This window comes from Camelus ferus, chromosome 17 (genome assembly GCF_009834535.1).
Source record: "Camelus ferus isolate YT-003-E chromosome 17, BCGSAC_Cfer_1.0, whole genome shotgun sequence".
In the NCBI taxonomy this organism is placed as follows: Eukaryota; Metazoa; Chordata; class Mammalia; order Artiodactyla; family Camelidae; genus Camelus; species Camelus ferus.
The window spans coordinates 7,188,959-7,202,722 of NC_045712.1; the positions used below are offsets into that span (position 1 = coordinate 7,188,959).

Below are 13,764 nucleotides of genomic sequence, written 5' to 3' on the forward strand. Positions count from 1 at the left end.
TAAATTAAAAATATTAATTTATCACTGATTAAGACTTGGATTCTGCTTAAGGAAAATAATTCAAAAACTACCTCTGAAAAATCAAATTAAAAAACATAAATTCAAAATATCTATAGTTCAAAGATGAAAAATGTTTTACAAGTGATTATGTTTAAGTATTTAGGCATTTAATTATCGTTCAAGTCATTTCAGCGGTAGGTCAATTACTTGTTTTACAAATTAAGAAATTATGAATATTTAGATTTAACACCTACATAACTATGTTTCATCCAACTTAATTTGAAAGAAATGGAAATGGCATTAGTAATTCAGAATCACCAGTGAAGTAGCTTCACATTCACAAAGCAGTAGTACAGTTTGCCTTATTTCACTGTAAGTCTTACTTTTAAATGACAGTCATAATTTACTGAAATAAAAGAAGAGTTACCATAACATCTAAGTATCTACCTCTGCACTGTTTAGAAATACCCCCAAGTATTCTTAATGCAAATTCAATTCAACAGTAATTATTAACATAAGTAACATACTTCTAATACACAGCACATGGCTTCATCTAGGCACGGGCTTTAAAAAAAATTAGTATTGATAAGAAAATATATGCAATATGGTTAAATAATTTTCAACAGCACAACAGAGTACACAGTGAAAATAAGTCTCCTACCCATCCCAAGTGTCCCAGGGCAGGTCAAAGGTAAGGCTTTAAACTGTCCCCAAATAAAAGTATTTCAGCAACATACCTAAAACCAAAGCTTAAAGATTTGATATTTTAAGCCAAACTGTTTATAAAAGCAGGGGAATGTGGCATGTAACAAAAGGTTAACTGAATTACACTATCTTGTTGCAAATCCCATGTGATTAAGTAGCTGAAGAAAAAAATGAGACCATTTATGCTACCTAAAAATATTCACAAATAAAAACTTCCCCTAAATGTGAATTCATGTTAACATATCCACAATTCATTAAATTAGATAGTCACCCAACACTACAAATTTTTAATGCCAATCTAAATACTGAACAACTTCACGAATAGTTCTTCCCTTCAATAAAGGGAACCCTAAAAACACAGTCTTAAGAAAGTATTTAAAATAACAGAGTATGACACACAGCAATATGTTTTCAAAGGTCAGTTCCATTTTTGTGGAGAGAAACTTTTCTGTGCAATGCTTTACAAAGGATTAAAATGGTTTCTTGTTGGAGGAAAAAGGTACTCCAAAAAAAAGTTTTTAAATAAAGAGTCATTAAGTAGAATCCTTTCATAAATTGTTATTTTTCATTAAAAAAAAAGTTATTTATATCAACAATATACAGGTTCTAAACAAAATATAAAGATGTATAATATCAAACATAAAATGGAAAGAAAATTTAAAAAATATTTTCTGATTCAAGTTTCCATTGTTATACACATTTAAAGTCTAAATGCCACTGAGCCATATAGGTGGTTCAAGTTTAAAAAAAAAATTTTTTAAGCCATATGTATTTTTGAATACTTGTAAGTTGGAAATCAATATACAAGACATAGAACTTATTCTAATGGATAATCAGTTATCAAACAAGACACATCAAAACAGAAAAATCTGTAATACTCTGCTAAAAATTAAACCTTTAAAGTAGTATTAAATGCATACCCATTAAATCCAGTGACAATTTTCAGTATTCTTTCCTTCATTTCATCAAAGGGAATATATTCGACATTAGGGTTGGGAGGACCTCTTGGTTCAGGAGCTGAAGTTCTGAAATCATCCATCACTTTCTCCAGTTTGAAAATAAAATAGCCTTTGAATTGGGACCACTGAATCCTATAAGCAAAAAAAAATTTTTTTTAATATACCATGTAGCTTTACAATTCTTCAGCATAAAGCACAAAAATACAGAATTTACCATGAAACTACACTAACAAAATTAAGATCTGGAAAAGTAGTAGTGAAAATATCTTTGTTCAGCAGCCTGCACCACACGTGATCAATCTGACTCACAAGTTCCAAGCTGGTTCTATCCAATTCTCCCAACACCTGACCCAAACAAAACCTAAATCTCAGACTAAAATCTTTAAAATTAACTACTCTGGCAGAAAGTTTACTAAATGCCATTTTCCATATATTTAAAACATTATTTTGTTTTGACTCTGTCCTTCACAACAAACCTAACCAGGGAATGTGTTACTGCCCACATTTAAAAACATGTTATTAGAAACTGGCCCAACTTTATTTTTATAATTTTAAGGGGACAAATCAGAATGACTTCATACCCTAAGCTCTTAATATCCAAGCTATAATACTTATGTAGACTAGTAAATGTTTCTTGTCTTTATCTTTAAGCAAAATAAACTTCAATCTCTCCTTTTTCTTTTACTTTCAACTAAAATTTTTAGTATTTTGTCATTTAAAAGGTATATATCATAGGATCTACCCAAGATATATCTTGCAAAGTAAAAATACATAACATCCTTAGGTATTTTCATATATGTTCATGAACTCAATATAAACATCTTTTTAACCCTGTCTCCTCATATTTTACCACTAACATAACATTTTGTGATACCTGCCTGAATAGCCTAAATTCAAGAATGCCATTTCTCTAAACACTACACTTGTTAGTGGGAGCAGATCTCTTACAGAGGAAAACTACCTAAGCAAGATAAGACTGCTCATCTGCAATCACTCTTCCATCCCATCCAGCAACCCTATAAAAACTAAGGCAGCAGTTCTCAAAGTGTGGCTCAAGAGATCAAAGCTATCTTCCTAAGAACAGAGTTGACTTTTTCACCGAGTTGACATTTGCAAAGACTGTAGGTGCAAAAACAGCAGTGGGTAAAAACGATGACACTTCTGCATAAATCAAGGCAGCAGTACCAAACTATATAGTAGTCATTATTGCCTTCTTTATCACCACAAACTCAGTTTTTAAAAACCTGTGTCACTTGAAAGTTAAATAGAACAAAACAAATTTACTAATTTAATTAAATCTCGACCTTTGAATACAAACACTACTTTAATAGCCTGTGTAACAAGATGAGATGTACATCTAAAGGACTTCTGCTGCATAACAAAATACTACGGACATCTCATGTAATTATAAGTTAAATATTGCTGCCAGCTATTTTTCATAGAAAGCCATCTTCACTTGAAAAAAATGTCACACAAATAACGCTAATTCAGAAAAGGAGAATTTGGTAGACCAGGAGAATTTGGTAGACATTTGATCAAATATGAATAAGTGAGTCTATCACTTCAAGAAAATCGACTGAAATATTTGTGGCCACTGATAAAATTTGAACTTCAAAATAAAAAATTTGAAGTCTAGCAATGTTTACTCCTCACCGTGAACCTGAAAGGTTCCTCATAAATTTCCAACACATTTTAAAACCTATCATTGTTGATATAAAAGATACTGCGTGACCCCTCCCCAAAAAAGTACAGGGAAGAAAAGAAACAGAACTTCATCAAAATAAAAAACTTGTGTATCAAAGTACACTATCAGCAAAGAGTGAAAAGGCAACCCCAAGAGTGGGAGAAACTATTTACAAATCATCTATCTGGTAAGATGTTAAATATCCAGCATACATAAAGAACTCCCACAACAAACAAACGAAACAACCCTGTTTAAAAATGGGCAAGGTACATAAATAGACATTTCTTCAAAGATATACATGTGGCCAACAAGCAAATGGAAATACGTTCAACATCACTAATCATTAGGGAAATGAGTATCAAAATCACAATAAGATAGAACTCCACATCCATTAAATTGATGGTTATCCACCCCCTACCCCCGAAAAAACCCCAAAACCAAACCAAACCAAACCACTACTGGCTGGAAAGGATATAGAGAAACTGAAACCCTCATGTATTGCTTGTGGGAACATAAAATGGTGGGGCCACTGTAGAAAACAGTATGCAGGATCCTCAAAAAAAGAAAAAAAAATCAAAGAATTACTATATGATCTAGCAATTCCATTCCTGGATACCCAAAAGATGTGAAAATAGAAACTCAATCAAATACTTATATGCAATGGTGGGAACTACCTCAATGTCCATCAACAGATAAATGGATACACAAAATGTGGTAGAGATATACAGATATATCTGTATCTATATATACACAATGGGATGTAGCCTTAAAGAGAAAGGAAATTCTGACACATACTACAACAATGATTAATCTTGAACACATTATGCTAAATGAAATAAGGCAGACACAAAAGAACGAATATTGTGATTCTATTTGTATGAGATACTTGGAATAGTCAAATCCAAAGAGCAGAAAGGCTCTTGCCAGGGGCTTGGAGAAGGGATGCGTGAGATGTTTAATGGGTACAGAGTTTCAGAAAACATATAAATGGCCAATAAGTCCATAAAAAAATGGTTAACACTGTTAGTCATTTAGCCATTAGACAAATGCACATCAAAACCACAAGACACCATTTCACACCCATGAAGGTTCTAATAAAAAATGACAGACAGTAACAAGTGTTGGGGAGGATGTAGGGCAACTGGAAACCTATACATTGTTGATGGGAATGCAGAAAGATGTAGCCATTTTGGAAAATAGTTTGGGTTGGCAGTTCCTCAAAAAGTTAAAAAAGAATTGATGTGTATGATACTATTGCATTCTGTTAAATGAGTAAATTATAAGGCAAATAAATTTTATTACTATTATTTTTAAAATTGGGTGAGGGTGATTAATTAAAGCTATGTGCATGATTACCTTTTCCCTCCTTTCCCTAGTCTATTATGGGAAGGGGATTTAATGTTTAACAAGCAGAGGCAGCACATTATAATTTATGACATGCCTAATATTAGTTTAAGTAATATACAATTGTCAATGGTTACTAAAATTTATCTTTAGACTTCACTAGACTCCCTACAGGCATTTAATACATAAACACATCAGGGAAAATTAATGTAATAGGAGTCTTACACTTTTGATTTCTTAAATTAAGAATTCTTCTTGTAGTTTTAATAATCACCCACTAAGTCGTAACCCGTTTTACTAATTAGGATTTCCACATACACAGAGGTTTTTTTTTTTTAAACCCATCTTTCCATTAACTGCTTGCAAATCCACCCGTGACATCCAAACAACAACATACTAATGGGAATGGTGAGACAAGAAGTGATGGAAACTAGGTAAAGCAAACTAGGGGGAGCTTCAGACTCTATCTAGGTCAACTAGCTTCAGGTCAGACAGGAATTAAGTCCCATAAAATGAAATGAATTGTGTACAATTTATATTTTTAAGTTTAAAAGTATCAAGTAGTTACTCTAAATCAGATCTAAGAGATGTAATTTGAAAATTACTATGTCATATGTATGATTGAAGAAAAACACACTTCTATAAAATGTCAAAAGATAATGCTTTCTGATACAACACAACTATTTGGTAAAAACAAAAGCAAAAAACTTCCCTGAAAATTATGTAATTTGAACACAAAAACAAGCCATGAGTAAACCAACTAAAAATTTGGCAACAAAAATAATTTTCCTATGAATGTACTCATTGGATGAATAGAAACAAGGAAGAAAACCAAAAAACCCCTTATTTTTCAAATGAAAATTAAATTACTCTGAACAGATGCTCATGAAACAAAAACGTTTTCAACTTAAGGATCAATTCCTCCACGTTAAAACTTCCTCCCCAATTAAAATACATAGTCAGACTTTAAATCTGCTTTGCTAAAATTAACAAGAATTTACTGAAATTCATTACCCATTAATTTTTTTTTAAAGTTAACTTCACTTCCCTTCGCTTTTTTCTTCTCTTTCCCTTCCATTTTCCAATTTACGCAGTTTATCCTCTAGGAAGGCAAAACAATTCCTATCACTAATAAATATATCCTCCTACTAAACACCGTACTGACCTTTTTTCTCCATAGGAACTCAGAAGTTCACATTAAAACAAACATGTTTCCCTGACAATTATCAGGTTAAAGGTATTTTCAGAGGCTCAAGGGCAGAAAACCCATCCCTTATTTCCCAGCTGGTTCTAAAACATTTTAGTGGCCAATAGCCACAATCTCAACTTGTTGCCTCTTACAGTTCCAAATTCTATTAAGATTACTTTCTACTCAGCTTCATTGCTTTCCACATAAAATCAGTGCGAGAAACTAACACAGTAGGGCCCTAAGGGATAGCAGATACTGCACCATTTGTAAACAAGGGGGAATATGGAAACAATGAATTAATAAAAACAAAAAGACATTTAATGGGGCTGACTGTTGACAGAAGGTGACAGGCGTTGAATCAGGAGACTGTGTCACAGAATTCAGTCTTAGCTATGTGACTAGAGCAAAGACAAGTAAATTTAACCTGAATGGTGAAGTGAAAGATGGGCAAAAATAAGAATACAATTGATTACATAAAATCATGACAACATATTTAAGAACTAACTTTAAAATACAAATTACTAGCTTAGAAAACCTCTACAAGTGAGGTCCCAATCAGGACATTCCTTTTGTGTAAAAATACCTTATAATACATCATACTGTATTTTATCAATTAACTGAGCAAACATTAAAATGTATCAGTGGAAAAGAGAGCCCAGAAAAAGACCCATACATAAATAGAAACTTGATATATGAGAAAGGATAGACTTTTCAGTAGATAGTCCAAGAAATGACAGTAGTACTACTACCAAACTTCATTAGAGTTTAAAAATTTTAAAGATGTCTGTTTTTTCCTTTTCTAGTTATATAATTAGGATAGTCATTATAAAAATTACAAAACACAGAAACAAAATGAGAACTGTCCACAATGTGCCCAGTAATCATTACTAAAGTCCATTTTCTGGTACATTTTTCATTAATGTATATTTATTAATTAAAATTTGGCATCCTAGATTAATTCCCTACGTTTCCCCACCTCATTCACTGTGTGTATTTTGTCATGGGAAAGGAGTCTTTGAAAGTAAGATTTTAAAAATGTGTATCACATATTATGCCATTATTTAATAACCACTATCTTAAAAAAGAATGTAGGCTTGCTTCCTGTTCATTACAATTAGAAATAACTGTGGTTAATATCTCAATAATAAACTTTGTAGACATCTGTTTATTATCTTAGGATAGTGTCCTGTAAGTACAACTACTGAGGCAAACGTAAGAAGTATAAATATTAAGACTTTTGATACATATTTTCAAAAGCCCCTCAAGAAATGCTATACCACTTCATAGTGCTATCATTATAGAAATACCTATTTCATTCCACTATTACGTGCTTTCAAAACTCTTGTATATTTAATAGTACAAAAACACTTTAATTTGCCTTTCATTCATTGCTAGCGAAACTGATTATTTTTACCTATGTTTACTGGCCACAAGACACTTCTTTTGGTTTTGAATAGGTCCTTTGCAATCCCTTATTCTGGGGTTCCTCAATTTTGGCACCACTGACGTTGTAAGCCTGGTAATTCTGTCAGAGGGTGATGTCCCGTGAACTGTATATAGAAAGTTGAATGGCACCCCTGATCTCTACCTAGAAATCAGTAGTGGCCAACCCTCACTCCGCAAAAGGTTGTGGCAATAATAAACGTCTATAAATGTTCCCCTGGGAGACAAACAGCATCCCCAGTTAAAAACCACTGCCCTACTCCACCCCTTTAAAATGGTCTTTTTCTTACCCTCAAGGTATCATGGAAAAACAAAAATTACTACTAACACAGGTATGAACATAACTTTCAGGTTCTCATTTTGTACCGACTGCTGCAAAAATAAAAATTATTGTTTTTATATAAAGGTTGAAGTGACACTGAAACATCTATCTAATTGTTCCTATTTTGAAATTATCTTTGAAATGTTATACATTTCCTTGCTCAGAGACTCCTATCTGAGGATGGCATGGTACCTGCTCCAAAGCAGTAAAATTATGACACAAATTCTGAAGGGAAAGTATCTGCCACTAAAAGTGAATTTTTCAAATTAAGAGTGCTAAAATATCTGATGATTGTACACATAAAGGATCCAATCAGATGAAAAAGAAAGCTTCAACAGGTAACACTAACATTCAGATAGTAACTGCACTGTAAACCTGGGTTTCTTCTTGAGCAACTTGTATACTGATGATAAGGATTCTAACATGTCTGAAGAGTCAAGTTACATTCCTCCACTCAATCCATCTCTCTCTACCAATTAAAATAAAACCAGGACCCTTGAATTCTAAATTGGCTGTCTTCAGCTTGAGTCATACTATTAGAGGAGATGTATCTTTGGTTCATCTTTGTTTGGTTCAGCCGTCTATGCGGAAGGGAAGGGTTCATGTTGGTATTAATAAACTTGAGAATGATTTTCAATAAAGGGTCAAAAGTTAGCTAAGAGTTAAGCATAAATCAAGTTAATCAGAACACACTATTTCTTGAACTTTTTGTTTTAATTGGTAGGAAGATCTCAAAATATTAAAAATAGAACTACCAAGACAATAGAAGAATGGATCAAGAAATGTAGTGTATGTAAATAATGGAATATTATTCAGCTTTTAAAAAGACAGAATTCTGTCATTTGCTACAACATGAATGAACCTGGAGGGCATTATTCTATTCTAAGTGAAATAAGCCAGGCAGAGAAAGACAAATACTGCAAGGTGTGAGTGAAAAATATTGGGGGGGAGGGTATAGCTCAACTGGTAAAATGCATGCTTGCTTAGCATGCGTGAGGTCCTGGGTTCAACCCCCAGTATCTCCTCTAAAATTAAATAAATAAACCTAACTACCACTCCCACAAAATAAATAAAATAATTTAAAAAAAAAAAACAAAGAAAAATATTGCCTGCCATATCAGTAAACAAAGGATGCTGCAGCCATCAAGTCATCAGCTACTGGGAACTCAGAATAGAGACAAGCAGACAGCCTGGCCTCTGCTGCCACCCGCAACAGTGAACCATGAGGGAACTCAGGATGGTAAAGAACTGATGGGCTAGGGATACTGGCTAGCATACCCACCTAGACAGCTAGTGGATGTCAAAGGAATGATATCAATGAGCCCAAACTTTTGTACCTTCCTACACATAGAAAAGCACTAAATTCCTTAACTTGAGATATCTAGTTTTCTTTATTAAACAGTATTCTTTTTAATGTTACAACTACCTGGCCTTTGCTGCAAAAACTCCTATATATCCTGGCTCCTCCCCTGGCATCCTCTCCCCTCTCTGAAGCAGTCTCTCAGAGATATCAGAGAGGCTATATCCCATGCTTAAGTCCTCAGAAATGTTCGCAGAATAAAACATAACTCTCAACTTTAACATTTTGCATTTTTTAAGTCATCAATGGCATCACTTGTATGTGCAATCTTAAAAAAAAAATCAAACTCATAGAAACAGAGAGCAGAAAAGTGGTGGCCAGGGGCTGGCAGTTAGGGAAACAGGGAGAGGCAGGTAAAGGGTACAAATGTGAAACTCTGAGATGAAGAAAGTCTGAGGATCTCATATATGACAAGATGACTACAGTTCATAACACTATTATATAACTGAGATTTGCTGAGAGTAGAGCTTAACAATTCTCATCCAAAATAAGTAAATATACAAATGTGAGATTGCAGATGTGCTAATTAACTAAATAGAAGGAATCCTTTCACAATATATATGTATATCAAATATACAATATATACTATATAGTATATCAAATATACATCAAAATATACAATATATATGAATATCAAACCACAACATACACTTCAACTATCTTAAAATTTGATTTGTCAATGATACCTTAACAAAGCTTGAGGGGAAAAAAGGAATGCACTGAGCTCAATAAAACGGTTAATGTTTCAGGGAGAAAAAAACTAGTGACAGTTATCAAGTAGGATTAGGATTTTTTTTTTAAGATGAAACAATTAGAGGAACAGAAATGTCTACTAAATCTTCTCAGTATCTGCATAATTCTGCACAAAAGTACTGATTCAATAATGGCACCATTTAGCACACTTTTTAGAAAAGAGGGTATACTCTTTAAGAAACAGAAAAGAAGCAAGCAATCAGCAAATCAGGGTAGCATGAGAAGTTCAAGGTCTAAATGACCAGAGTTCAAACAGATAAGGATGTAGAAAATGGAGAAAGAATCACCAATTACTTTAAATCAGAAACATTTCCCAAAACAGAAAATAACAACCACTGGCAAGGATGTAGAGAAACTGGAAGCCTTTGAGCACTGTTAGTGGAAATGTAAAATGGTACAGCCACTTGTAACAGTGCCTCAAATAGTTAAAACACAGAAATACAGTAAAATCCAGCAACTCCACTCCCAAGTATACACCCAAAAGAACTGGAGCAAGGACTCAGATACTTGATCACCAATGTTCAAAGCAACATGATCTATCTACAATAGCCAAAAAGTGGAAACAATCCAAATGTCCATTTACAGATGAATGGATAAACAAAATGGGATGTGTATATACATGTTTATGTGTGTGTATACATATATATAAAATAAATGTTCAGCCTTAAAAAAGGAAATTCTGACACATACTATAATATGGATGAATCTCAAAAATGTTATGCTAAGTGAAATATGCCAAGTTCACAGAGACAGAGAAGTACAATGGTAGTTGCCAGGGGCTGCGCACTTTCCAAGCAGATCTAGGAAGTACATACAAGCAACTGTTTTAGCAATAGGAGCATAGATTCATATTTGAACTACAACACATAAGAGTGATAGCAGCAAACACATTACCACTAATGACAGACACTGTTCTAAGCATTTTATACTCAGTCCTCACAACAACCCCATGAGTTAGGTAGTATTATTTCATCCTTTTTATCATCAATGCAAGGGGGTCACTGATGATTATTATGATTAGTCTGAATAATGAAGGTGGTGAGGAACAGTAAAAAGGTGATAGGATCAATGGACTGGAGATCCTGGTAGAGTCAAAGAATTTTTAGGGTAAGTGCAATACACTTAAATATCTTCTAGTTCATCCAGAACTATGTATATATATATATATATATATATATATATATATAAAGACTAGGTAAGGTTTGACAAAGCTGAGTGATGTATAGTTGTTTTTTCCTTTCCTCTATTCTTATCTGTTAGCTAAAATACTGCATTTCTTTATTTTTTATTAAAGGAAGTAAGTTTTGTGAATGGGTGAAGAAGGGATATTGGGTAAATTAATTTTTTCCTTTCTCTGCAAAAGGGAATAGAGACGTTCTAGAAGTGCTCTTAGGCTGGAGAGATTGCCTCAAGTTGTTACTTATCTGTTACATGACAGTACATAAGATAAACCCAACCATCTTATCTAACGGAGGGCTTTCTCACAGTTTCAGTTCTTTCTTAACACCTGGAAAGCGATCTGTAAAGCTCTCAGCATATATACGGCATTACTCAGATTTTCTCCACATCCTGAGTTTCTTGAGGACAAACAGCCACTGAGTGCTTACTAGGTGTCAGCCGTCTGCTTACACTAATGTAATCCTCATAGTTCAGTGTTACCCCATTTTCACAGATGGGAAACACAGGGAGACTAGAGTTCTCTCTCTTAGGTCATACAAAGGAAAAAGTGGATGAACTAAAGTGGTGGATCACACTCCCTCATCTTAGTACCCAGGCATATGTTGTTTCCTCTCCCTAGAACAAGGACCTTTGTTTTCCTTTGTGTTCATCTTTTAACATACATACTAAGGGTCAGGAAAACTTTCTGACTCTGGGGTAGGTGTGCCCACTTAAAATATTTCATGATTGCTTCTATCATTATATGTATATTTTGTTATTTTTTGTTTAGATTGTGAATTCCCTGAAGGCAAGTAGACTCTCTTTTTATCTTTTCCTACTACAGAATAGCTTAGAGATGCATAACTGCATTGGCTTTTTTTGATGGAGGGGGGCTTATACTTTTCCTATAATTAAATTTATTGACTTAACTATGAATGTGGATTCTGAAGCCAAAATGCCTGGGTTGAGATCCAAAGTAAGGTTCAGGATATTCACCAAATAATTATTGAGCACTTATGCACAATATGTCAGACATATTATTGGTACTTGTGATATATTGGTGAACAAATATGTGTGAGCAATATATATCTCAAGTACCAATAACGTGTCTGAGGAGGTACACAAATGGAGAATCTGGAATGTAAATAGATGCATGAATAGTTTATAATAGGTGGGAATTCAGAGTGTGTGCATGAGCATACTAGTAAATGTGGGACTCTGGAAATTCAAGGTCATTAATAGTGAGAGTGAGGAAGAACTCAATGGGGGTTTGAGGAGAGAGAAAATGGGAAATCTGTAAGAGTCTGGGAGTGAATAAACTAGGGAAATAAACTATTAATTTGGTAGCATTAGTTGTGTACTTGAGACCAGCCAGCATGGCAGTGCATTTTTCTATAACTTTTGTACCCATGTACGCTGCTGTATAGGCACAGATTTGGTGGGGGTTGTGTTTTACCCAGTAAGGTTGATTTGTGAGTACAGTGAAGCCATCTGTAAAGCTTAAACTCCTGTAATAGCCTACTGAGTGACTGCCCTAACGCCTCTGAATTAGACTCAAGCCCCTCAGGGCAAAGCTCGCATTTCTCTCTCTCTCTCTCTCTCTCTCTCTCTCTCTCTCGCTCTCGCTCTCGCTCTCGCTCTCGCTCTCGCTCTCGCTCTCTCGCTCTCTCGCTCTCTCTCACTCTCTCTCGCTCAAAAATCATCAATAACTTGTCAAGTCTTTCTAAATGCAAAACCCTATGTATTAACTCTGATCTATCCCAAATTTACCTTCATAGCCCTACATTTCTCCTGACTATTTCTTTGCTCACTGTTCCTTTTAGATGGACTAAGCGTGTCTCTCACACTACAAAGCTCCCCCTAATCCTCCCAGCCGGAAATCAGCTTCTTACTCTAATGCTCCCAAAGCATTTTGAAACAACAATTGTATTTTTTGCCCCAGACCATAATTAAAGTTACTAGTTCTGTGTCTTTTTTTTTCCTTACAAGATCAGGTTAGGAATCTTAGGAGGCTAAGAATCATGCTACAAAATTTCTCTTTTGGGAGGGAACTGTCTTTGTCATGAAAACACTCTGATACTAATTTAACAAAAGCTACAGCTTTAAATCATGATTAAGCATTTCAGCAATTCAGAGAGGTTGGTAAGAACACCGAATTTCTCACAATAACAAAACAGGGGTTCACACCAACTTTATCTAGATCCTTATATAGGTCAAGGTAATTTCCTGCTGACATATAAGTCACAGTTGTAACTTCACAGCAGTTTTAAGACAACTTGAATACACTACCTGTATGATGAACTGGGGGTACTGTATATGCGTAAGTGGTGATTACAACATATATCAATGAGTTGGCTCCCCAGCTCATGGTTTTCACTTTCCTGGAAAAGGATATAATACAAGGATGGGCCTACAGTAGCCAGATGTTTCCCTGACCACACCATCTACTCCCCTGCTAAAACTGAATTAATCCTGGGTTAGGCCAATTAGACATTCTCCCCCCAAAATATGAAATAGGGATAGCCCAGAGACAGGAATTTATTGGAGCTAAGTTACCCCTTTGGCAGGGGAAGTAAGGAAGGATGGAAGGAAGGATGGAAGGAAGGATGGAAGGAAGGAAGGAAGGAAGGAAGGAAGGAAGGAAGGGAGGGAGGGAGGGAGGGAGGGAAGGAAGGAAGGGAGGGGGGAAGGAAGGGAGGAAGGGAGGGGGGAAGGAAGGGAGGGAGGGAGGGAGGGAGGAAGGGAGGGAGGGAGGGAGGGAGGAAAGCAACTTCTACTGCTGATGCCCTGAAATACCCCATCCTCATATCCCTGGCTTGGTGGTATAGCTTAATCTTTGATTCTAAG

General features: G+C 34.9%; 1 protein-coding gene across 1 annotated transcript in view; it reads right to left on the bottom strand.

The window, feature by feature from the left end:
• Positions 1–13,764, bottom strand: part of PPP4R2 (protein phosphatase 4 regulatory subunit 2) — a 48,788-nt gene that overhangs the window by 13,637 nt on the left and 21,387 nt on the right. Inside the window, exon 3 of the mRNA XM_032458085.1 lies at positions 1,626–1,796. Coding sequence (XP_032313976.1) covers positions 1,626–1,796 — 171 coding nt within the window. The remainder of the gene's footprint in view (positions 1–1,625; positions 1,797–13,764) is intronic.